Raw genomic sequence first — 24,121 nt, 5'->3', positions numbered from 1 at the left:
ACTAATAAATCTTGGCCTCAAGGTGGCCCCTGCAAGAGGTAAATGTTCAATTCTTAGGGATTGGAACCCTATCTGAGGTAAAACAGAGCACAAGATGGATTAAATATATAAGAGAGGAAGGTTAAGACCATATGTGGCTAATATAGCAATAAATGTATGGGGTTGTGATCTATTGCAGCAATGGAATACACACATTAACATTCTTCCAGTATTAGATATGAACTATACAAGATAGACACCAAATATCCAGGCTGTACAAAAACAAAATACAAATGCCAAACAAACAGAGAAACCAAAGGCTCTATCCTTAAAATATCTAACAGATGAACACCAGTAGGTTCCTGGTCCCAAGGATGCCTCCGGATGCTTTCTTTCTCTCTTCCTGTCCAACAAGCAAGAGAGTGCTCCGGGGCCCCTTCTCCAGACCTAGTTTCCCAGGTCACATCTGCCCCTGTCCCCACCCCCAATGGGTGTGGTCAGTGCCACAGGTGTGGACAAAGTAAATATCTCACTACACATGAACTTGTATGGACAGTCATGGGGCATATCTATACTACCTATTTGGTAGGACTGGGGATTGAACCCAGGGCTTCATGCATGCTAGCCTAGCATGTACCACTGAGCTATATATCCTCAGCCTCAATACCCATATAGTTCATCCCATGTCATGGAGTTCTTGTAATTCTCCATGTACCATTGTGCAAAACCCTTCCACAATGAAAATCATGGCTCACCAAGCATTGGTGGTGCATGTCTTTAATCCCAGCACCAGGGAGGCAGAGGCAGGTGGATCTCTGTGTGTTCAAGGCCAACCTGGTCTACAGAGAAAGTTCCAGAAAAGAGAGGGGGGGGGAAGAAAAGAAAATTGTGGTTCTTGGCAGTGTTCATACATTTGGTACTTTGTTCAATAACAAAATACACATGAAGTAGTTTTGGAATTCCTATGAAGTTTGCTATACAGAACAAACTTGCTAGAAGGAGGTCAAGATCTGTTTGCAGGTCACTCCCCTGCCCATGACTAGGTGTGCAAACACTGTTGATAAGTTTCTTGGGCTGGCCCTTGCCCTGCGTCAGTATGGTTGCCTTCCACTTGAAATGCAGATACTGTGTTTATGTGTGCATACAAGCCTTTGCTCTTCGCTTTCAGTCCTATGAGCTTTTACTACCCTACCATCATTTTAAGTTTGTAAAGCATGACTATCCTTCTGGGGATCAAGTCACTACCAGAGGCAAGTGAAGGGAGGTCTCTTCCTCACCTCTGTTTATACTCTAAAGGCAACAGATCCCCTTGAGGCAGACTAATGTCTAATGCAACAGCCAAATTCATTCAGAGCACCACGCAGTTTATGCCCTGAGAGTTAGAAGAGTCACACGAGTAAAGTTTACTATCATGAGGATAAGTGCACTTGGCAAAAATGTTTTTCCATAGAGGAATATAAACAAACAACAAATATCCAGTGGTAATGAATACACTAATGTCACTCCTTCTGCTACACTTGGGAGTGCACAAAAGCACATTCCAAGAACAATTTTATGTTTTTGAAGAAACAGAGGTCACAAGATTCTTGTTTTCTTGGAGTTTCCTCACAAGCACTCAGAATTCCCCTTCTGTGACTCCATTCTTACACTGCATTCCAACACACCTCCTCATCTCTTTTTTTATCTTTGTTTCTGTTTATCTTTGTAAATACAGGCAGAGATGTACATTTTGTTTCTCTTTTTCTCTGCAGATGGCTTTTGTCATGTACCAGTACCTGGAAATCCTGCATCCATGCATGGTATTCCACCAGGTAGGTTTGCCATGGCTATGTAGCTTGTCCTCTAGGTCTTCTGTAATTCAGTGCCTCAAAGGATAAATGTAAGCCCCTCAAGACACGTGGGTGGCCAGGCCCCTCCCCTGAGGACCACCACTCCCAGGTTCTGCCCATAGAACATACTAACTGCCCTAATGGGACCCAGCCCCTGCCCTACAGAGTAAAAAGCTCAAGCTTGAAATCCCACCAAACCCCACCCTGAAAAGCATCCCCACCCTCAAAAAAAAAAGAAAAAAAAAAAAAAGAAAAAAAAGAAACACTATATAAATGCTGTCTTCTGCTCAGTTCTGACTGCTTCTTGCCTGAGCAGAGGCAGCCACCATCCTTGGTTTTTTCCTCCCAATAAATATCTTGCCTTTGGTTTGTTGTGTGGTGTGATTTTGTAGTATTCCTTGGCTCCCAACTGCCAGGATATCTTTCCCTTCAGAGCTGCAACATTTACACCCACTGCAAGTGTTACAGCTCTGAAGGGAAGCATCTCCCTTCCCCAACAGAAGTATTACAGCTTTACTGGCAGGAAAGGTTTCCTCTATGCAAGTGTAACAACTGTTCCTCAGGGAGTTTCCCCCAGCGTAAGTGTTACAGCTCTGCTTGGGTCAGGCAAAGTGTTAACAACTATGCTCCCCTAAGGGAAAATTTCCCCAGCAAAAGTGTTACCACTCTACTCAGGCAAAAGTGTTACACAGTACAACAAACCTCACACAAGAGATTTATTGGAAGGATAGCTGTCTCTGCTCAGGTGAGAGGCAGCATTGAACTGAGCTGAAGGCAGTTTATACAGAGTTTGAGGGTGGAACTTTCTGGGATGGCTTGGGATTGGTAGGATTCTATGGTTTGACTCTAGGGCAAGCTTGGGGATTTGTGGGATTCTGTGACCTGACGCTGGGGCAAGCTCAGGGATTGATTGATGGGATCTCAAGCTGCTGGCTCTGGTCTTGGGATCAACTCATGGTCAGGGTGTTCTGTCCCTGGCCCTTTACCCTACAGTAAGGAAATCTTTCATGTCAGAACTATAACACATTAACCTTGTGGGACATACTGTTTGAGGTGTTTCTTCGGGTTGAGGTATACCCGAGAATGCTGGGCAGAGGGAGATCATGTGCTGTGCCTGTCTTGCAAGGTACCACCACTCACCTGACAGGGCCAGGGTTTCATTTTGGTATGCTTCCACCTGCAAAGCAGAATGTCTGTGAGTTTTCAGGAAGATTCTATGAATTGTTTGAAACTTTTGTCCATTCCTCTAATGGCTTTTATGTTATTTTCTTCCATTTTATAAAATGATGCAGCTGGTTGGTAGTGGCACACGCATTTAATCCCAGCATTTGGGATTAAGAGGCAGATGGATCTTAGCCTGGTCTACAAAGCTACACAGAAAAACTGTCTCTAAAAACCAAGACAAAATAAAATGATGTAATGATTAGGAGTACTTGTCTTTTTAGTTTAGTTCTGTTTTGTGAGATAGGGTTTCTCTGTAGTTTTAGAGACTGTCCTGGGAACTAGCTCTGTAGACCAGGCTGGCCTGGAACTCACAGAGATCTGGCTGCCTCTGCCTCCAGAGTGCTGGGATTAAAGGTGTGTGCCAGCACCACTGTCTGGATTAGTGTACTTGTCTTTTTTTCCCAAGTTTAATGACTGGCCCTGTTAGGCCTTATGAAGGACTATCTCCTTCTTGGGTGCTTCTACTTACCAGTGTTTGTGTGCTACACCATCAGCCTTCTCCTGAAACAGAGTGAGCCATGCTCCCTAAACACTCAGAATGTGGTTGTGCTCTCTCAGTACCTAGAATGTGGCTGTGTTTCCTCTACACAGAGTGCACTCACACTTCCTCTACACCAGATTGTGGCTGTGCTTCCTGGGGACTCAGCTCTTCCTGTGTAGTGTTTTCCTGCCAGTTTTTGTCCATCTGGAAATAAGAACATTTCTCTATGCCAAGCATGAGCCAGGGAAGCTCACATGATTTTTCTGGGATTCCCTTCAAATACACTCTACTTAGGAAGTAGGCATAGCCTATTGTTGAGTGTATCAGAATGTTTTATTCTTTTTTCTCCCAGTCTGAATGTGTTATTAAACTTTCCCGAGGGTTTGTTTGTATTGTTCTGTTGCTATTGTAATGTTTTCTTATTTATCATGACATCTCACTGAGTTATTTCTATGTATGGGGACTGATTTTTTTTTATTACTAATACACACACACACACACACACACACACATATACATACACACACACACACACATATAATCTGCCAGTTTTGGCTGCATGGTTACTTCTGTGTAACACACATTTAGGATATAGAACTGTTCCTCAGATGTGTTTGCAGGCAGATCTCTGTGAGCTCGAGGCCAGCCTAGTCTACAGAGGGAGTTAAAAACAAACAAACAAACAAACAAAAAAAAAAGCCAGAGCTGCATAGTGAGACCCTGTCTCAAAACAACAAACATAACAAAAGTAAATAAATAAAATTAAAACATTTCATGGACTACCAAGCAGAATATTTTTTCCATAGCCAATGGATAGAATGTTCTACAGATGTCTGTCAAATTATTTGGTTTGTGCTGTGATTTAACTCTATATGAAGTTCAGTTTGTTTATTTTTTTAATCTAGAGGATACATCTTTTGGGGTAGTATATCATCCAGTGTTTTGTTATCTGGACCTCTCTGTTCCTTTATAGCCAATAGGGTCCCCCCCCCCCCGCCAGGTTCCCCTCCACCCCAAGACAGGGTTTCTCTGTATTGTTTTGGAGCCTGTCCTATAACTTGCTCCATAGACCAGAACGGCCTCCAACTCAGAGATCCACCTGCCTCTGCCTCCCAAGTGCTGGGACTAAAGGCATGCACCACCAACGCCCAGCTTTAACCAATAGGTCTTAAGAAACTGGATATACCAATGTTTGGTGTATATGTATTTATTATTTCTTCTTAAAGGGTTGTTCCACATATTAAACAAGTACTACTACTATTGTACTTCCATTTGCTTAGTTTATAACTTTCTACTCATTCACTTGGTGTGTCTTTGCCAGTGAAGTGAATTTTTTATAAGCAATCAATAGTTGGGTCTTGGTTTTGTTTTGTTTTTGTTTTTTCAATTCAATCAGCTAGTCTCTTTTGAGACAGGTTGCATGCCTAGACCCACATCAAAGTATGTAGCCATAGGATGATGTGAACTTCTGACTTCCCTGCCTCTACTTCCCAAATACTGGGATTACATACATGCATCACACCAGGTTTCTGCAGAGTTTGAACCCAGGGCTTTGTATGTCTAGGCAATCACAAAATGAGCTTTATCCTCCAACCCTAGTCTTTAATTGGAGACCTAGTCCACTTATATTTATTGAGAGGTATTTGGTGATTCCTGTTGACTCCTTCCTTATTTGTTTGAATAAGTTCTCTTTTATTCATCTTAGGGTTTTGCTTGCTAACTGAAGTGTGCATGATTCTTTTCTACTTTTCATTTGTTTATTTCTCTCATGATTTTTTTTTTTTCTTTCCTGAGCTCTACTGTTTTTGATCAACTTTCTCCTTCCTCTGGTATAGGATTCCTTTAAATATCTTTTGCAATCTTGGCTTCAGAGCCACCATTTTTGAAAACTCATATTTATCTCAGAACTTATTTCTCCACTGATTTCAAAAGATACTACTACTACTACTGTGTTGGAGAGCTGGCTTAACAGTTAAGGGCACTGGCTGCTCCTCCAGAGGACCCAGGTTCAATTCCCAGCACCCACATGGCAGCTCACAACTGTCTGTAACTCCTGTTCCAGGGGATCTGACACCTCACACACAGACATACATGCAGGCAAAACACCAATGCACATAAAGTAAAAATAAATTTAAAAAAAATTTAAAACAAGATACCATTGCTAAACACGGTAAGTCTTGCTTTATCCTTAATAACTGAAATAGGTTATCCTATGTAGTCTACCTTTCAGGGTTTCTGCTAAGGTCTGATATTCTAATGCCTTTGCTTTTGTGAGTTTTCCTCTAGAATCTTTTGCTTGGTTTTTTTGTTTTTTGGTTTTTTTTTTTTTTTTGCTTAGTAGTCTGAAAATTGAGGGTTTGTTTATTTGTTATTGTTTTTCCCCTTGGTCATGTCTAGTTGGGGTTCTAAATCCACTTGAATGTCCCTATCTTTACCTAGATTTGGGGGATTTTCTGTTATTTCTAATATAACATTCTTTTTGCTTTTGTTTAGTTTTCTTCTCTGGCATAATTTCATTGACTAGGTTTCCCATGCCTTTTCTTTGTTCCTCCTTCTACACCACCAATTCTTAGGTTTGATCTTTTGATCCATGTTCAAGATTCTTTAAAGTTGTGGTCATGTTCATGTATGTCTACACACATAATCTCAGCTTTTAATCCTCTATGTTCTTTTCTGTTTGATCACTGGTGATTTCCACTGAAAAATAATTATGTCCTGAATTCAACATTTGTACTTCTCCAAACTCTCAATTTCATTGTCGAATTTCTCACTGTTGACTTTTTAATCCAGTTCTGAATAGATTTCATTTATGTCCTTCGACTATGTATTTAACTATGTATTTGAGTCATTTGTCTAGAATTTTAAAACTTTCTGTATCTTTGATCTTAGTTATTGAAGAGTTCTATAATCATTTGGAGGAGTCATGTTGCCTTGGTTTTTCATGCTTCTCAGGTTTATAAGCTATAGTTCACACCCCAGAGGGTAGACAGCTCTTTCCTCCAGTTTCACTTGGGAGTCTTCCTCATTAGCAGCTTTCTCTTGATGCTCGGTTGTCAGTTGCATTTGAGAGAAAAGTAATCACCCTAAGAGCAATACTACCAAACCAAAACAGATAGAGGAATCCACCCAAAATCAACCAAAGGCAAATATAGCAATAACCCCAGAAATTAATATGTCAAAAATAACATCAAATTAAAGACTAAACTGATGAAATGTGACATGAGAAAGAAAGCCAGCAATAAAAAGAGCATAAGAAGGGCTGGAGAGATGGCTCAGCGGTTAAGAGTCCTGAGTTCAATTCCCAGCAACCACATGGTGGCTCACAACCATCTGTAATGAGATCTGGTGCCCTTTTCTGGCCTACAGGCACACATGAAGACAGAACATATACACATAATAAATTTAAAAAAAAATAAAGGAAAATAAATCAAGAAAAAACTGATTATCCAATAAAGGAAAATGCATGACTGGATAAAGGCAAGAATAATGCAACAAAAGCTTTTTAGACACAAAGAATAAAAATAATATTATAATAGAGTAAGAATAAAAAACATTAAAAAGCTGACAAGAATGGGAAAGGCTTTTTTCTGGGTTCTCTAATACTAGAATCTGCAGGGGTGTGTGCGTTGAGTTGTAGCTGGGTGTCATCAAGCCTGGTGCTGTAAACTGGCCATGGGTCAGACCAGTCAAAGGTCAGTTGTTCAAGTCTGTATTCCAATTACAAGTTTTCCTTTGTGTACCAGGAGCCAGTGGTGGCCACGTTCATCTGTGCGCTGGGAAGGATCTCTTTTATTTGACTCTCCTGTTTTTGCTGTAGAGATGGCCAATGTACAAGTTCAGAGGTGATCTCAAGTATGTTAAAAGTTGGAAGGTCAGACAATACTATGTAGGAGGCACGGAGGTCCTTGTGCTTACCGATAAGCAGCAGATAAACCAGTAATTTTAAATACACAGGGTTGTTACTTTAAGAAAGGGATGCATAACCTGTTACCCACCCAGAAGGCTGGAAATGGATGTAGCTAATAGAATGGTGACCTTTGCGATCTGTGTGGCCAATACCACACTGGATATACCCCCTCCCATCCCAACCCTTGCTGTTAACTTGTTAATTTATAGAACCTTTCTGTATGGAAGGTGTCACATGTAGTCAACTTACAGAACCATCTGTATGGAAGATGTCAAATGCACTTTACAAAGAGTTTCAAAATAGTCATGTCTTAAGCTTTATTGTGCACACATTACTGTGTTAATTACTACCAGGAAAATTTTCACCAAATACACCTAAATAAAACTACTTAGGATCAGACTCCCAAAGTTTGAATCAATATCAGCTAATCAGTCATGTTGAATCCAGCTATCTTCTTGCCTTCTACTGAGGGGTACTTTGCTGGCCATGGTGGCTGCAGAGACCCCCACAGCACTAAATATACCCTAGCAGGGGATAAATGACAAGCTGTGGAAATTGAGTCACCTACCTGACCTGGATTCAGAGTTTTCAGTCCTCTCTGCAGCAACCTACATGCAGCAAGAAGGCAATTCTGGAGGCCTGGCTGCTCTTATGCTCAGTAGGTTAAGTACTAAATACATCTTCAACTCACATCTCTCTTCTCACAACAGGTCAGGGCATAACCTATCTTTTTTGTTTTGTTTTTGGTTTCTCTGTATAGCCCTGACTGTCCTAGAACTCACTCTGTAGATCTACCTGCTTCTGCCTACCACTGTCCAACTTAGGTGTAATCCATCTTAAGTGTATCTGCAGTACTAAACTGATTGAGACCCACATTGGAAAACTCTAGTGTTTGTATCAAGTGTCTGTTTCTATTGTTGTTATTACTACCTTTTAGCATTTGGTCATTTTTATTTCAGTGCTTTTTTTTTTTTTTTTTAAATAAAATCCAACTATATAGATGTGAAGTTGTAGAAGTTGTCTTTCCATTGAAAGGAGGGTTGGGCATGTCATCTTGGTACAGCTATGGCTGGGGTGACTCAAAGCACCCAGGTGTACAGTTTGCTCGCCTTCACTGCCGAGGGGCTCACCTGAAGTCCCTGGACTTCTCTGCGGCAGGAACTTAGGTACAGGTTTGTCTCCCTAAGTGAGGCTGTCCCTTCAGCTTTTCTGGACCTCTGCTTTGGATTCTGGCTTGCTGGGTCTTCATAGGAGTGGTCTAAGCAGAAGCAGCACCTGTCTCCTCAGAAGGTACACACAGAACATGTGGCACACACTAAGGTTCTCACTTCTCCAAGACCTTTGTCTCTGGGATTTTAGGTGATTCCACAGCTCTTAAGTAGCAGTGATTTCACAGCTCAGGGCCCTCCTGCCAGTTCTGGCATCATCTTCTGTTTGGTCTCACATCCAGTAAGTGTTCCAACAGGAAGAAAAGTTAGAAATTACAGGAGCTGCTTTCCTTCCTAATCTCTTCACATTCCAGCAGCCTTGACTGTGATGGTGTCTTCAGAAAGCCTTGTTGTTATTACAGGTGTATAGACATGCCCAGCTCTGAGTGTGTGCATCATGGCATCTATGCAGAGATGGAGAACTGAGGACAACTTTGGGAATTCTCTCCATCTTCTATATGGATTCTCAGAAGAAACTCAGGTTGTCCCATTTAGTGACAAGTACCTTTCTTTACTTACCCATTAAACTTTTTTACCAGCCCCAAAAGATCATTTTAATAATATGTAACTGACAGTTTTGTGATAAGAGTTGTTCTGATGACAGCTGCTGCTTTGAGATCAGAAGTAAAAGGGAAAGAATTTCAGCTTCAAATGAAGTCTAATGTTGTTAGAGAATTGGTAGACATGTTGACCAAAATCAGTTTTTTTGAGGCTCTTATAAAAAGCTTATTACTTACTGTACTGGCACTTCACACAAGCTAGAGTTATCTGAAAGGAGGGAAACTCAACTGAGAAAATGCCTCTATAAGATCAGGCTATAAAAGCTGGGTGGAGGTGGTGGCGGCGGCGGTGCACACCTTTAATCCCAACACTTAGGAAAACAGAGGCAGGAGTTCAAATCTAGTCTGGTCTACAAAGTGAGTTCCAGGACAGCCAAGGCTATACAAATGCCCTGTCTCAAAATTAACAAAACAAAACAAAAAAAAGTCAGGTTGTAAGGCATTTTCTTAATTAGTGATTAATGGGGGAGGGTCCAGCCAATTTTGAGTGGTGCCATCCCTGGGCTGGTGGTCCTGGGTTCTGTAAGAAAACATCCTAAGTAAGCCATGGGGAGCAAGCCAGTAAGCAGCACCCCCACCCCCATAGACTCTGCATCAGCTCCTGCCTCCAGGTTCCTATCCTGTTTGAGTTCCTGTCCTAGTATCCTTCAATGTGCAAGTGTAAGTCTAATTAAAGCTTTCCTCCCCAGTTTGCTTTGGTCATGGTGTTTTATCACAGCAACAGTAACCCTAACTAGGGTACTTAACTCCAGCTAGAAGGAAGAATCCAGAAACAACCTGCCCCAAATGTCATCAGGAGGCAGGAAAACAGACAACTCTGAAGGTAAAGTCAAAATAGGATGGTTGAGAATAAACATACATTCTAGTGATACCTACAATTTACCACCTGAACACCTGTCTATTTAAGTGCCAAACCATGAACTGGTTACCAGCATCAGGGCTTTTGCCTGTTCTCTTGCAGGGCTATCAGCAATGGAGGATAAGGATAGCTCAGCTGTGTCCTTAGTACTAAGGGTGCCAGGTGTCAAAACACATCCAAAGTGCTTCCAGGCCATTTAAGCCATATTTCTGCTGAAACAAGCAAACATTTTTTTTTTTCTGAAATCTCTTTTTATATCTTGTGATATAGGAGCCAAACTAGAAAATGGTAGTGTTATGACAAAAATCTAAAAACAGGAATAGAGTAGCAGGTGAGGTCAGAGACCAGTACAGCTCCAAACGGTCCCTTGTGAGCATCTCCAACATTTGTGCCTCTGGTTGCCATCACTATCCCATCCTGTCACTGCAGAATGACAGAAGCTCTTACACAATATGCAAACAAACGAACAAAAATTGTGTCCGTGATCCACAAAAGTTTCATATACAATAGCACACAGAGCACCAGATGCGGCTGTAGTCTGGCATCCTTGGTCAAGCTTACAGGCTGTGCCAGATCTGAAAACATCCAGGTCAGTCAGTGCTATGACAGAGCCCAGGTCCTGGAGAAAGAGGGGCTCTTAAGTCATTGTTGATTGAGGAAACTAAATATAATCCTACAAGTTCCTTGGGCAGACTTAGTCTGTTTTTGTTTTGATTTGAATAGGGTCTACTCTGCAGCCCAGACCGGCCTCGAACTGGAGATGGAGATATTCCTGCCTCCATCTCCTAAGTCCTGGGACCATCATGTTTTACCACATCTAGAAGGGCTGATTTGTTTTGGATAGGAAAAAAAAAAAAAAAAAAAGAATCTATGAAGTATCCCACAAATCTAAGGATATTATCATTCAAATATATAATTCTAAGAAAAACAGGATGAGGGGTTGGGGATATAGTTCAGTTGCCAAACATGTACCAAACTTTTGGCTCTATTCTTAGCACTGCACAAAACCAAGCATGATAACATACACTTGTCATCTTGGTATCTGAGAGATAGAGGCAGAAGAATCAGGACTTTAAACTCACTCTCATTCTTAACTCCACAGTGAATTGGAGGCCAGCCTGGGCTGTATGAGATCCTGCCTCAAAACAAAAACAAAAACAAAAGAAAGGAAGAAAACAAAACAAAACCGAATGGCAACTGCTGTAGATAGTGTTCAGCAAGATCTGCTAAACCAATTATTTCCTTGCTCCTAGCTGTAACTAATCCTTTCTATGTCAGGAGTGCTGGCCAGGGACAGTGTAGTGGGTGGACTGTAGAACTCATGTTTGAGGTCAAGAGCTCCAGAACCCTCTAGAAACGGGCTGGTGTTCAGGAGGTAAATGCACAGACATTAGGTAAGAGGGGATATGGAGAGATTCTAACCATCATTACCTTCATCAAAAATACTAATGTTAGGAATATTACCCCTATTCCCAGTGTCCTACCTGCGACTACAATGACATTCCAAATACTGTTCAAATGCAGTTTATATCTTAACCCATAAAAGCATGCCTGTTTTATTATTCTAAAAATAAAAAGCCAGCAATCAGCAGTAGAAAAATCGCAAATAAAAAGTTTAATTTCAGAATCCAAGTTCATCATTTATAAATACACTAAAGCATAGTCCACGCAAATTTAGACTGAGCCTACGTACAGTATTTCAATAAAAGAACAGCTTTTTCTACAAGGTCTGAGGCAAATGAGTGATTTGTCTCACCCATAACATTTAACTGATTTGAAATGAGAAAATGATTTTTTTTCATTAGGTATTAAAGCAAAAACTTTGGAGTCTGGTAAAAGAATCTGACAGCTGATACTTCATTTTGATATCCTTGGGATTCCATAATACCCCAGTGATAGCTGAATCTTTCTATCGAGGACAAAATCTAAATGCCTAAGGCTTTTCTGACAACTGCAATAAACAAGCGCTTTCCCTGTTAATAAGCTATCTCCTCAAAGTAGAATCTGAGCTATAGTCTGGTCAAATGGGAGGGGGAGTCAGTGCACACTTCTCATGAGATAGCTTTATCGTATAGAGACGCAGAATAAATCAGAGGCATGGAGATTTGATCAACAGGCCATCTGCTGTAAACGTGTCATATCATGCACTCGTGAAATCCTAAGCATGACTTTAAAACTTGGATCCAATTTCAAGGAATTCATGATGAATGGGATATCTCTGAGTTAAATGACCGAGTAAAACCTGAATGCAAACACCTGACATGGGGAAGTTCTTGTGACCAAATAACCACGTAACTGATACTCCATGATATGCCTAAGTTCAGTTTTGTTTTCAAATGCCTGGTTTCTATTACAGTAAATAGCTTCTAGAATATTCTCTCCTCGACATACTTTGGAGCCTGTGGTTAAGAACTACTCAGTCAGGATGGCTTAACCTCCACCTCCTATTTACAGGTTTCATCTGACAGCCACAAAAGCTGTTTTGTTGCAATTAAAATAATATTTAATTAAAATACAGCACCTGATTTGTGGTTTTCACACAACCGAATAAAAACCCTACATAATAAAATTGTTTACATCTTCCCTCCACTGTAGTAAAACAAATTACCATCCTCTAAAAAGCAAACAGCCAAAAAAAAAAAAAAAAACAAACAAACAAAAAAACTTTATAGTTATGAATTAAACCTGATCGTCCTATTTCGTAATTGCCAAGACTGTTTCTAGTGGGCTTCTGAAAACGCACCTCAACACCTGGCCTGAAGGAGGAGTAAGGCACATGTGGATATTACGGTGAGAACTGGCAGGTGGCCTCAGATACCTGGTCTGGTGTCCGACATGGCCCTGCCAGGCGGAATCAGCCCTGGCACCACAGCTAGCACATTTCCAGCCTGATGGCTCTATCATGAGTTCAATACTGAAAGCATATCAAGGGGAGATTCACTTTTAAAAAGACGAGTTTTTCAAAATGCTCCATCGCAAGCCTGGGCTGCCCAAAGCTGCCAGGCTCCATGGGTGTATTGAAGAGCTTTTCCGAAGGAACTGTGCTCGGGGGACAGCCCAGGAATCGGACTGCTAAGGTGGACAGTCCAGGCCAGGATGACCGCTTCAGGTTCCAGTAGGTAAGTGGGTCACAGCTGTGTTCCAGCACCTCTTCCTCCAAATATGCAAGCACCATGGCTTCGGGTAGCTTCTCTCTCTTCTCTCTCTTTATTGGTGCAACGAGTGACCACAGGCTCTCCCCTGTGCCAGTGTCTTTAAGTGGGGACCCTGAGTCACAGCCATTGGAGGTGGCTGTGTCCTCTGAGGTAGAATTCAGTATTTCTAGCTCCCTGATTAAGTCTTGCCTGTACTGCTCCGCCTCTTCCTCTGTGAACAGGGAAGCTTTGTAGCGAGGGTCCAGCAGTGTGGCAAAGATGTACCTGGGGTCATGGAGGGTGGCAGACAGGCGGCTCGCCATGGCTTCCTTTAGGGACTTAAGCATGGTGTCAATACCCATCGTCTCCCCAAAGAGCATCTCGACTTTCCTGCTGAGGATATGGATCATGGGGATGACCTGGCTCAGAGTAGACATGTGGGCGCTCATCTCTCGGCTTGCAGCATCAAATGGTCGCAGTACATGGCACACAGACTGCATGACCTCCCACTGGTCACAGCTTATCAATTCTCTAAAGTTACACTCAATGGACACCTCGTTAACTGCCCTCTTCTGCTCAATTAGCCTTTCAAGCATGTGGAATGATGTGCTCCACTTGGACGGTACATCCTGGATCAGCTGGTGCTGCGGCAGCTTGTACTCCTTCTGCAGTTCTGCTAGCTTCTCTCTTGCCCTGGGTGACCGATGGACCCGCTCACATAGCTTCCGGGCAATGCTCAGTAAGTTCTGCACCATCCTCTGGCTCTTAATAGCCTCACTCACAATCAGGTTCACTGTATGGCTGAAGCACTGCACGCTTGAGTGTTCACCCTCACTCAGCATCTTCCCTATGCTTGGATTGTCAGTGACAGTGATGCCAATCTGAAGGCCGATGGAGGTCACCCAGGCTTCCCACCAACACTCCATCTGCTTCTGAATGCTGTTTCCACTATAGTCACAGTCAATCTGTGACACATCTAAAAGTGCTGAGCAGTGGTGGTCCTCACAATGTGGTCGGACAGCAGATGCGAAGGTAACCCAGTGAGCTGTAAGGGTCAGGTATTCACGAGTCTGGCTACTCATCCATATTCCGGAGGTGAAGTGGACCACACCACTCTCAGCTTCCTTCAGATGTGACATAATTATCTGCTTCACATTGTCATACATACCTGGGATAGCTGTTCTAGAAAAGTAGGAAGGGGAGGGTAAAGAGTATTGAGGTTTCAAGTATTCGAGCAGCCTGTTAAAGCCAATGTTGTCTACAAGGGAATATGGCTGAAGATCAAGTGCAATCATTTCAGCTATGAGACTTGTGATTTTTTTGGCAACTGGGTGAGAGTCATAGAACTTCTCAGTTGAGTCACAGAAAGAGGAAGCCCCTGAAAGCTCCATGCCAAGAGGCCTCCGGATGCCTGAAGAACGGGGCAGAGTGGCCTCTGAGACGTCATTCTTGAGTACATGGCCATGGAACCGCTGCAGATGTCTCAAGAGACAGCTGGTACCCAGGTTGGTGGGCTTCTTGCCCCTACTGATGGTCCGGCCACAGTGTAGGCACACCACCTTTGTTGAGTCTGCAGAGCAAATAGAAAAGTGGTTCCACAGCTTTGAGGTCTTCTTGCTATTACCAGGAAACACACCTTGATGGTTTTTTCTGACCACTGCTGGCAAGTCAGTTAATTTGGAGGCGCTTTCTGCAGAAGCTAATGTGGCATATGGAGAGTTTGCCAAACTTGCACCCAGAAAGTCCTTCTGGTTCCCAACAACTTCAGGGTGGCGTCTATACAGATGTCGCATCAAACAACTGGTGCCCACATCTCCCTTTTTTCCCCGACTAATAACACAGCTACAGTACCGGCACACTGCTTTGAGACTGTCCATGGGGGCCAGGGAAAAGTGATGCCAGACTTCTGACTTCAGTCTTCTCATGACCTTCTTATTTTGCTGGAAGACAGTGCCTGATTCAAACCTTGGACTTACTGTATCTGCTGACAGCTTCTCTGGAGAGGACATTACAGAGGCATCCCCCAAGTCATCAGATGATGACAACATAGACACATCTTCCCGGGACACATCCCCAGGATTTGCGTGTGATGACAGGTCCTCAGGCAGCCTGTCTGGGGATGAGGAAGCAGAAGGGCACTCTTTGACTTGTTTGCCTGGAGACAATGATGCAGAGTTGAGATCCCCCTCTGGGGGCAACAGGGCAGGGAGCAGGGTTGGAGGCATAGGGTACAATGGTGGGATGCCTGTGCTGCCCCCATTCTCCTGTAGTACAATGGATCGATGTGCTCTCCACATGTGCCTGATGAGGCAGCTTGTGCCCAGGTCCTTCCCGTTCTTCCCCCTGCTGAACTCATTCATACAGTGGACACACACAGCCTTGGAGCTATCAAGGGGTGACAGGTAGAAGTGTTTCCAGACAGCTGATCTCCTCCTGGACCCAGATGTGCTTTTGGGAAGGGGCAGGTTTCTCTCTGCCATGCTTTCTGAAGTGTCATCATAATGGAGCATGGAGAAGTTGGGGGATGAGTCTGCTAAGGTCTCTTCTCTGCTGTACTTTTCAGTGAGCGACACATCAGAGGATACCTCTTCAGAAGATACCACACTCACAGACTCTTCCATTATTTGGTCAGGGGACGGGATCTTGGGAGCCATTTTCTGGACAAGTCTGACAGGTGAGAGCACAGTGTTGAGATCTCCCACATCTGCAGGCTGTGGTGGAAGCAGAAGAGAGGGAGAAGGAAAGGAGGACCCTACTGACAGACTTCCGTTTTCTTGAATGAGCTTGGTGGGATGTGCCCGCCTCACATGTCTCATGAGGCAACTTGTACTCAAGTCTTTTTCATTTTTGCCCCTACTGAACTCTTTCATACAGTATGTGCATATTGCTTTAGTGCTATCTCGAGGAGAGATAAAGAAATGCTTCCAAGCTGGAGACTTCTTCCTGGAGCTTATGTGTCGGCCAGAAAAAAGGCTCTGGGTCACGGCTTCCATGGCTACGTTGTACAGTGTGCTGCTATACTGGGAGAAGAGTGTGCCATAGTCATCCTCGCTCTCAGCAGGTAGGAATTTCCCAGGGGGCTGACAGGCACAGCTTGCTGCCCTGAGTTCTGCCTGCTCGTCACCACTGTCTGTCTGTCTCATATCCTCTGGCTCACTTTTAAAGTCCACTCTTTCCAAACTGTGACAAGGAATATGATCATCATCTTCTTCTTCTACTTTGAAATTTACTTTGTCAGAAACAAAATCACTGTCCCCCTTGGGACAAGTTTCCTGCTTATCCTCCATGACCAACCATAATTATCTTGGCTTCTTCATCATTCTGACATCTTAGGTGAATAAAAACTGGTTATAATGCCCACCTGTGACTTCCAAAGTAGAGTTTATTCACTTTTTCATAACCCCATCTTGGAGGATGTTTAATATGGCTGACTGTGAATGTCACTGGAAAGCAGAGTATGTAGTTCACACAAGCACACTGTCACAGGGCGTGGGTGCTGTTCTCCAGGAGTGCTACGAACAAGAGTTTCTTGGTGTGTGCAGCAATCCATGCAGCACAGGTTTGTTTTTCTTCTCTGAGACAGCCCCACCATCTTGAGGGCACACCCACACAGTCCTTTTATATATCCTATAATAGAAGACATTAAATTAAGCACAGAACTGAACTGTATATTTAAAAATCTATACTGTCACAGGGATCAGCCAAACTGTATAGGGGAAAATTTCCATGATAGGAAGTTAAAAGTCAAAAACCTTCCTCGTGAAACCTTCAGTATACAACATGACAGTGCTAAAGGGGAGGCTTATAACAATGGATTTTTTAAAAATGTAACTGGAGAGATGGCTCAGATGTTAAGAGCATTTGCTATGCATGCAGACTACTGGAGTTCAGTTCCCAGTACCCATACTGGGTGCCTGTAACTCCAACTACAGATGATCTGACACCTTCTGGCTTCTGGGGCAACTGCACACACATGTGTATGCATACACACAAACATATAACTAAAAATATTTACTTTTTAAAAATGTTCAAGAGGCTCAGTGAGATGGCTCAGCAGGTAAAAGCACCACTGTTAAGCTGGACAACCCAAGCTAGACTTCAGAACCTATATGATGGAGAGGACTGATTCCTTCAGTCTGTTTTGACTTCCACACATACACAACACATGCTGTGACACATGTGTATTCATGTGCCTCCCCCACAGATTAAGTGTCCACTTTTTAAAAAGTACAAATGGCCAGTAAATAACAATAACAACCAAAAAACCCATTCAAGATCCTTAACCATCAACAAAATTTAAGTTAAAACTATATTCAATTTCTCTCTCACCCTAGTCAGAATTGGCAACCCTCAAAACAACAACAAAAATTGGCCAGGATATGGCAAAAAAAGCAACCTTCATACACTACTGATGGGAAAGTAAATTTGTGTAGCTACTATGGAAATCAGTATGGGGGTTCCTGGAAAAACTAAAGACAGAACTAGCATATGACCTAGCTGCAGCACTCCTGGATGTGTACCCCACAAAGTCTAAGTCAGCCTCCTTCACAGACACCTGTACAACTATGTTTATCACAACACTGTTCACAACCAAGTCATGGTCAGCCCATGGCTAACATAAATAAAGAAAATGTACTAATAACACACAACAATTTTAGTCAGCCATAAAGAAGAAAGAAATGTCATTTGCAGGGAAAAAAATGTATGGAACTGGAGATCACCTTGTTAAGTGAAATAACCCATACTCAAAAAGACAACACACACATTTTCTCTTATGTGGAATTTAGGGAGTAACTAAAAATGTCAAAACTCACAAAGCAAAGCAAACATAATCTAAATATAATCAAATGAATAATTACAAAGTCTACTCCTCACATCACCTCTGCTTCCAAGACCAGAATTCCCAGTGTAAAAAGGAGACAAACAGTGACACAAGGATATACCCTATATTCCCTAAACAATTATGTACACTAATTCTATTCACTGCCAAGGCCTATAAACAGCAACAGCTCACAGAATGGCATCTCTCACATCCAGCCTGGACTATAGTTCAAAATCACCTCTTCAAAGCTATTAACAGAAACCAAAGATGAGGAAATGGCATATTTTAGGTTTGGAGCTGGATGAATACAAGATGAGCCCAGAACAATTGGCATGGCAGACAGCAAGAAACCTTTGAGAATGTATGAGGTATATGTCAAAAACATCTAGATGACTCTTGCAAAGGTTCCCACTGCCCAAAGAGTCAATCTGAACACAAATAAGCAACACCATCAATATTCAACAATGCTTAAGTTTATAAAGCCACTGTGTACTACTATGGTTTAAATACAATTAAAGTATGCTCTACCAGTGTAGCAGGACTGGAAGGTGCTGTGGGCCTTTGAGAGATGAAACCTATGGGAAATTCTTAAATCACTGAAGTACCCTTAGATGGGATTGTGGGATCCGAATCTCTAAGTGTCTCTCTGATCCCCAGCTTTAACATGGACTCCTGCCAAGCAAAGTCCCAAAACCTATAGGAGGGGCTTATGAGAAACCAGCCATTTGGTAACCAGGAACCACTGTTCAATTAGTTTTCTGTTTACTATAAAAATTAAGTTTCTGGGCTGGAGATATTGCTCAGAGGTTAAGAGAACTGGCAGCTCTTCCAGAGGACCTGGGTTCAATCCCCAGCAACCACATGGTGGCTCACAACCATCTGTAATGAGTCTAGTGCCCTCTTCTGGCATGAAGACATACATGCAGGCAAAACACTGTATTCATAATAAATAAATAAATATTTGGGGGGGAACCTTACATTTCTTTTCCTTGGAGTTGCTATGCCCCTCCCCCCATGGTCACAGAATGTTCTGTAAAGGAAAACTTAAAATCCCCCACCCTACAGCTTTCCCTTATAAAAGAGGCATGAGAAATTGGCTGATCTCTTGAATGCCTGTCTTAGGAGGAGACAGCTGCAGGAGCAGCTCTGCTGTACAGAAAATAAAGCTTGTTTTGATTTGGGTATAATTTGTGGTTGGTGGTCTTCCTCCTGTGGCAATAGGATTAACATTTAGAGGCCCTCAATGATGTTAAGAACCCAATCCAAATTCAGAAGCCAGACCTTTCCCCTCTAGACCTCTGGGGATTAGAGCAGGGCTTCCCAGGAGATGCAAACCTTGAGACATTCCATGGCCCCAGGCACAGTTTCAGACTGATGGACTGATGGAGCAAATGGCTATAGCAAAAAAAAAAAAAAAAAGAAAACAGAAAGCACCTGTCTGCAGAAGCCTCCAACTGTAAGTCACAGTTGGATAAGTCATAGTTCTATTTCTATGACAGCTGGTTCTGGTTCTGTTGAGATCCCATCTGGGGACAGTGAAGTGTCTAAGGAGGTACAAGAGCTCCTCTCCAAGACACTAGCAAGACATCACACTGCCCACCTGATTCTTGGCGTGTCCCCCCCCCACCCCCGTGTCTTGTTCTGTTTTGTCTGTCTCCTGTCTTTGTTGTGTGTCTTCCATGGCCTGGACTTGAGGTGACTAGAAGGATGGGCAGAAAAGGCAATAACACTAGTAAGCAGATACTCCATTAAGCTGTGTCTTGAAGTTTTGAAGTTTATCCTCTTATAGTCACAGAATTATGATTATCCCAACACCAAAGGCCATTTCTGCACTCTGTGTAAATTGGAGAGGCCAGCTTTTGGGGTCAGATGATCTCCAGAGAGTATGTTTAACCTCAAGTGGCATGGGCAATTGGAAATATTGCCTTTGGCGACTCCAGCCACTCTGACCACATCATATATATCTTGCCCTGGGCAGAAGCAACATCAAATTCACCCCCATAAATGAAGATCTCTATGGTCCACAAAGGACAATGTGGTCAGGCTTTGATCATTACAAGGGCCCCTTGAAGACCTTCAAAGGGGGCTCATAAGCTCCCCATCTTACAAGACCCTCAGGAGAACCCATTCCTTCCCCCATATAACCACCTTTGCCCCATTATCTCCCATTCCTCAGCCTCCATCTCAACTCCAACCCTTTACTTCAGCTACCTCATTCCACTACCTATTCTGCCCCTACTCCACCAGCCAGCTTACCACACCCACACCTATCAAAAACTCCCTTATGGTTTTCCTGAGACAGCCTCTGTGACAACGCTATTCCCTGTTCTTCCCCTGCACCAGGTTCCCCTGATAACTGGTATGTCTATGTTTCTTTTTCTACAATCCTCCTTTCAGCACAGACCCAAGCTCCTTAATCTCTCTGACCCTGTCTTCTTTAATCACCTTCCTACCAGGGATGATGCCAACAGATTCTATGGAAGAGATGGAATGGATTCAGAGTGAGGCAGCTAAGGCACTCCCTGAAATGGATGCACTGACCATGAACAGAGGGCAGATGCAGCTGACCCTGTCCTGCCCAGACAGAGACCTGACTAAATTATAGAACAGAGGAAGGTAGGAGGTCACTGAGTACCACCAGACTTTATTAGAGGGACTGAAGTAAGGCGGCCCCAAAACCCACTAACTTCTCTAAGGGGACAATGTAAGAAAAAGGCCCAAATGAATCACCTGTGGCATTTTTTTAAATGCCTACTGGAAGCTTACCACCTACATTCTAACATAGATCTGGAGGACTCAGCAAATCTCAAGACAATTAACCTAGCCTTTGTAGCATAGCCTCAGACATGTAAGAAAATCCAGGGACTGGATGGGTTTGCAGGGAAGAACAGGTTAGAGTTATTACAAATAGCCCAAAAGTGTTTGACAATCAAGTCAGCAAGTTTACAAGGAAAGTAAATCTGGCTACAATGGCCACACTACATGCCCCTGCCATCGACCCCCTCAATCCTAGGAAACTAACATACAACAAAAAGAGGATGCCCCTGCAGAGACCACTGTGTTTACTGCAAAGGACTGGGATACTGGAAAAATGAATGCCCTCATGAAAACAGGTAGGCCCTGATTGGCCAAGACCAGTTTTGGCCTTGGAGGAATAGCAGGAGCAAATTGAGACCACCCCCCCCCCCCGCCCCAGGGCCTATAGTAAACCTTTTCAGTTGGAGACTAACCTGTAAAGTTCCTAGTTGACATGGAAGCCTCACATTCCAGCTCCTTACCAATCTAACAATGGAGGTGATGGAAGCAATGTTTCACAGAATGGACCATTAACTGGGGAAGGGAACAGTAACTCATTCTTTCATCATTATTCTCTAATGCCTATTTTTCTTGTTGGGAAGAGAATTTCTGAATAAACTCCAGTTATCTTATCCTCAGGAGGTACAACATTTGCTACAAACAGGGAGCCCAGCCAAAGCCTTTATCTTCATTTGTCCCTTGAGTTTGGAGTACCTTCTCCCATGCCCAACTCAGGCCCCTGAAGGGAGATTTAAAAAGCAACAGATTAAGAATGCTCCAATCATTTGGGCTGAAAAAAAACTCTCCTGGTTTGACCAAACATGTACTGCCAGTTATAGTACAACTGACCACGGGGGCTATGACCATCTCAGTCAAACAGTTCAGAAGCCAGAAGCAGGTATACTCACTCCATGCCAACCAGCCTGAAACATTCCCTTATTACCAGTTCAAAGACATGAAACCTAAGTCTACAGACTTAACAGAAGTGAATGAGCAGGTTGAAACTATTCACTCAATTGTCCTCAATTCTTATACACTACTTAGAATGTTACCACCTGAACATAAGGTTTATATTGTATTAGATTTGAAGGATGCATTTTTTCCCATCCCTTTATCGAAATTAAGCCAGCCTATTTTGCAACTGAATAAGCCAATCTTGAATTGGTAATACTGGGGCAACTAACCTGGACTTGATTACCTTAGGGGTTCAAGAATTCCCCTATCATCTATGATAGGGGCCCTCAACCAGGACGTCATTTTCGAAATAAGTACCCAGAAGCTATCAATCTTTAATATGTGAATGATTTACTGTTAGCAGCCAAAGACACAGAGGACTGTTTAAGAGTCACTTGGGGGTCTCTTAGAAACTCTGGCTCAATTAGGTACTGGGTCTCTAAAAAAGAAAAGATCAGATTTGTACACCCCAGGACACCTATTTGGGATATGAATTAACAGAAGAAGAAGAAGAAAAAAAAAAATCATTGTCAAAAGTCTTAATGAAAATTCTTACTCCAACCCCCAAAAAGCAAATTAGGGAATTCTTGGGGACCACTGGGTACTGTTACCTCTGGATACCAGGGTTTGCCAATTGCCAGGCCCTTATTCTTGGCCATAGCAGGAGGCAATACCCCCTTGGACTGGACTGAGGAACATAAGAATTTGAAAGAGGCTCTTGTACAGGCCCTGGCTTTAGCTCTCCCCCAATTCTCCAAGCACTTCCATGTCTATATCCATGAAAGAAAGGGTGATGCTAGGGTAGTCCTGACCTGGTCCCTGGGTCCCTGGAAAAAGCTGGTAGCTTATTATCTCAGCAAGACTAAATCCCATGACCTCAGGATGGCCTCCCTGTTTGTGAGCCATAGCAGCTACTGCAATCCTTGTAAAAGAGGTAAATAAACTTACTCTGGCACAGATTTCGACCATAATGGCCCCACAACCTGTATAGACTGTATTAAGAGATGCCACTAACTGCTGAATGCCTAATGTCCACCTAACCCAGTACCAGGCCCTTCTCCTAGGTAACAAATCTAACAAATCCATGGCTATCAACCCTGCCACCCTGCTTCCAGATGATAACCCATCCATGATTGGCTGGAGATGTTAGATGTCATCCAAGGTACCTGACCAGACCTGACAGATGTTTCTCTTGTTTAGAGATACTAACCTCTAACTGACAGACGGCAGCAATTTCATCCATAAAGGAATAAGGTATGCAGGGCTAGCAGTAATTACAAGCTAGAAAGAAATAATACGGGCATAAGCCCTACTCTACTTAGAGGCGTATCAGTCCAAAGAGCGGAAATAATAGCCCTAACTCAGGCCAAGGGGAAAGAGAGTGAACATTAACACAGATAGCTGATATGCTTTTGCCATGCTCATGTTCACAGGCAAATATACAAAGAGGTCTACTAACCTCAGGAGGAAAAAAACATTAAAAACAAACAGGAAATCATCCAATTGTTGGAGGCCAGATGAACTGACTTGTCAGGACATCAAAAGGACAATGGCTCCCAAACCCAGGGGAACAATTTTGTAGATCAAGCAGTCAGGGAGGCAACTATTGTGGACCTTGCTCCCAAGCCATCCCTGAGCCCCCACTTCACCTCAATGAAAATGGTCCCATATATTCTCCAAAGGAGACTAAATCACACTCCAGCATGGGAGTCCATCAAAATTGCCATGGATTGTGGATTCAACCCTACAGAAAATTTGCATTCCAAAGTTATTGGGAAGGAACTGGCTGACTGCTCTCCACAAGTCAATGCATCACACACACACACACACACACACACACACACACACACACACACACACACACACACACACACAATCCCAGAACTCATCTCCTCCCATGTTTGGTTGCCTGGACATCAGGAGATATTTCAAAACATCTCAGATCATTACCTGTAATGGTAAATGCCAAAAAGAACATGCTCCTCTAAGGACATTAGAGTCAAGGTACAATACCTGGAGAATTCAGGGAATTGGATTTTACTTAAGTCAAACAAAGACCATATGGATACAAATACTTGCTGGTCTTTGCTGACACTGCCTCAGGCTGGGTAAAGTTCTTTCCAACTTGATTGGAAATGGCTCAGATAGGCATCAAAAAAATTAATAATGGAAATTATCCCAAGATTTGGTCTTCCCTTAACCCTGGGATCTGACAATGGCCTGGCTTTCACAACCAAGCTATCTCAACTGATCTCAAATCTCTCAATATAATTCAGAGATCAGGAATGATAGAAAGCATGAGTAGGACTTTAGAGGAAATCTTGCCTAAATACTCTTGAGACCGTGGTAATTGGGTTGATCTGCCTTT

General features: G+C 42.9%; 1 protein-coding gene across 1 annotated transcript in view; it reads right to left on the bottom strand.

The window, feature by feature from the left end:
- Positions 1 to 11,639: 11,639 nt before the first annotated feature.
- The window catches only part of Zbed4 (zinc finger BED-type containing 4), a 31,728-nt gene continuing 19,246 nt past the window's right edge, over positions 11,640 to 24,121 (bottom strand). The window contains exon 2 of the mRNA XM_051189578.1: positions 11,640 to 16,808. Within this exon, the coding sequence (XP_051045535.1) occupies positions 12,956 to 16,468 (3,513 nt within the window). The 5' untranslated portion in view covers positions 16,469 to 16,808 and the 3' untranslated portion in view covers positions 11,640 to 12,955. The remainder of the gene's footprint in view (positions 16,809 to 24,121) is intronic.

This window comes from Phodopus roborovskii, unplaced genomic scaffold, assembly GCF_943737965.1.
Source record: "Phodopus roborovskii unplaced genomic scaffold, PHOROB, whole genome shotgun sequence".
NCBI lineage: Eukaryota > Metazoa > Chordata > Mammalia > Rodentia > Cricetidae > Phodopus > Phodopus roborovskii.
This window is presented reverse-complemented; position numbering and strand designations above follow the sequence as displayed.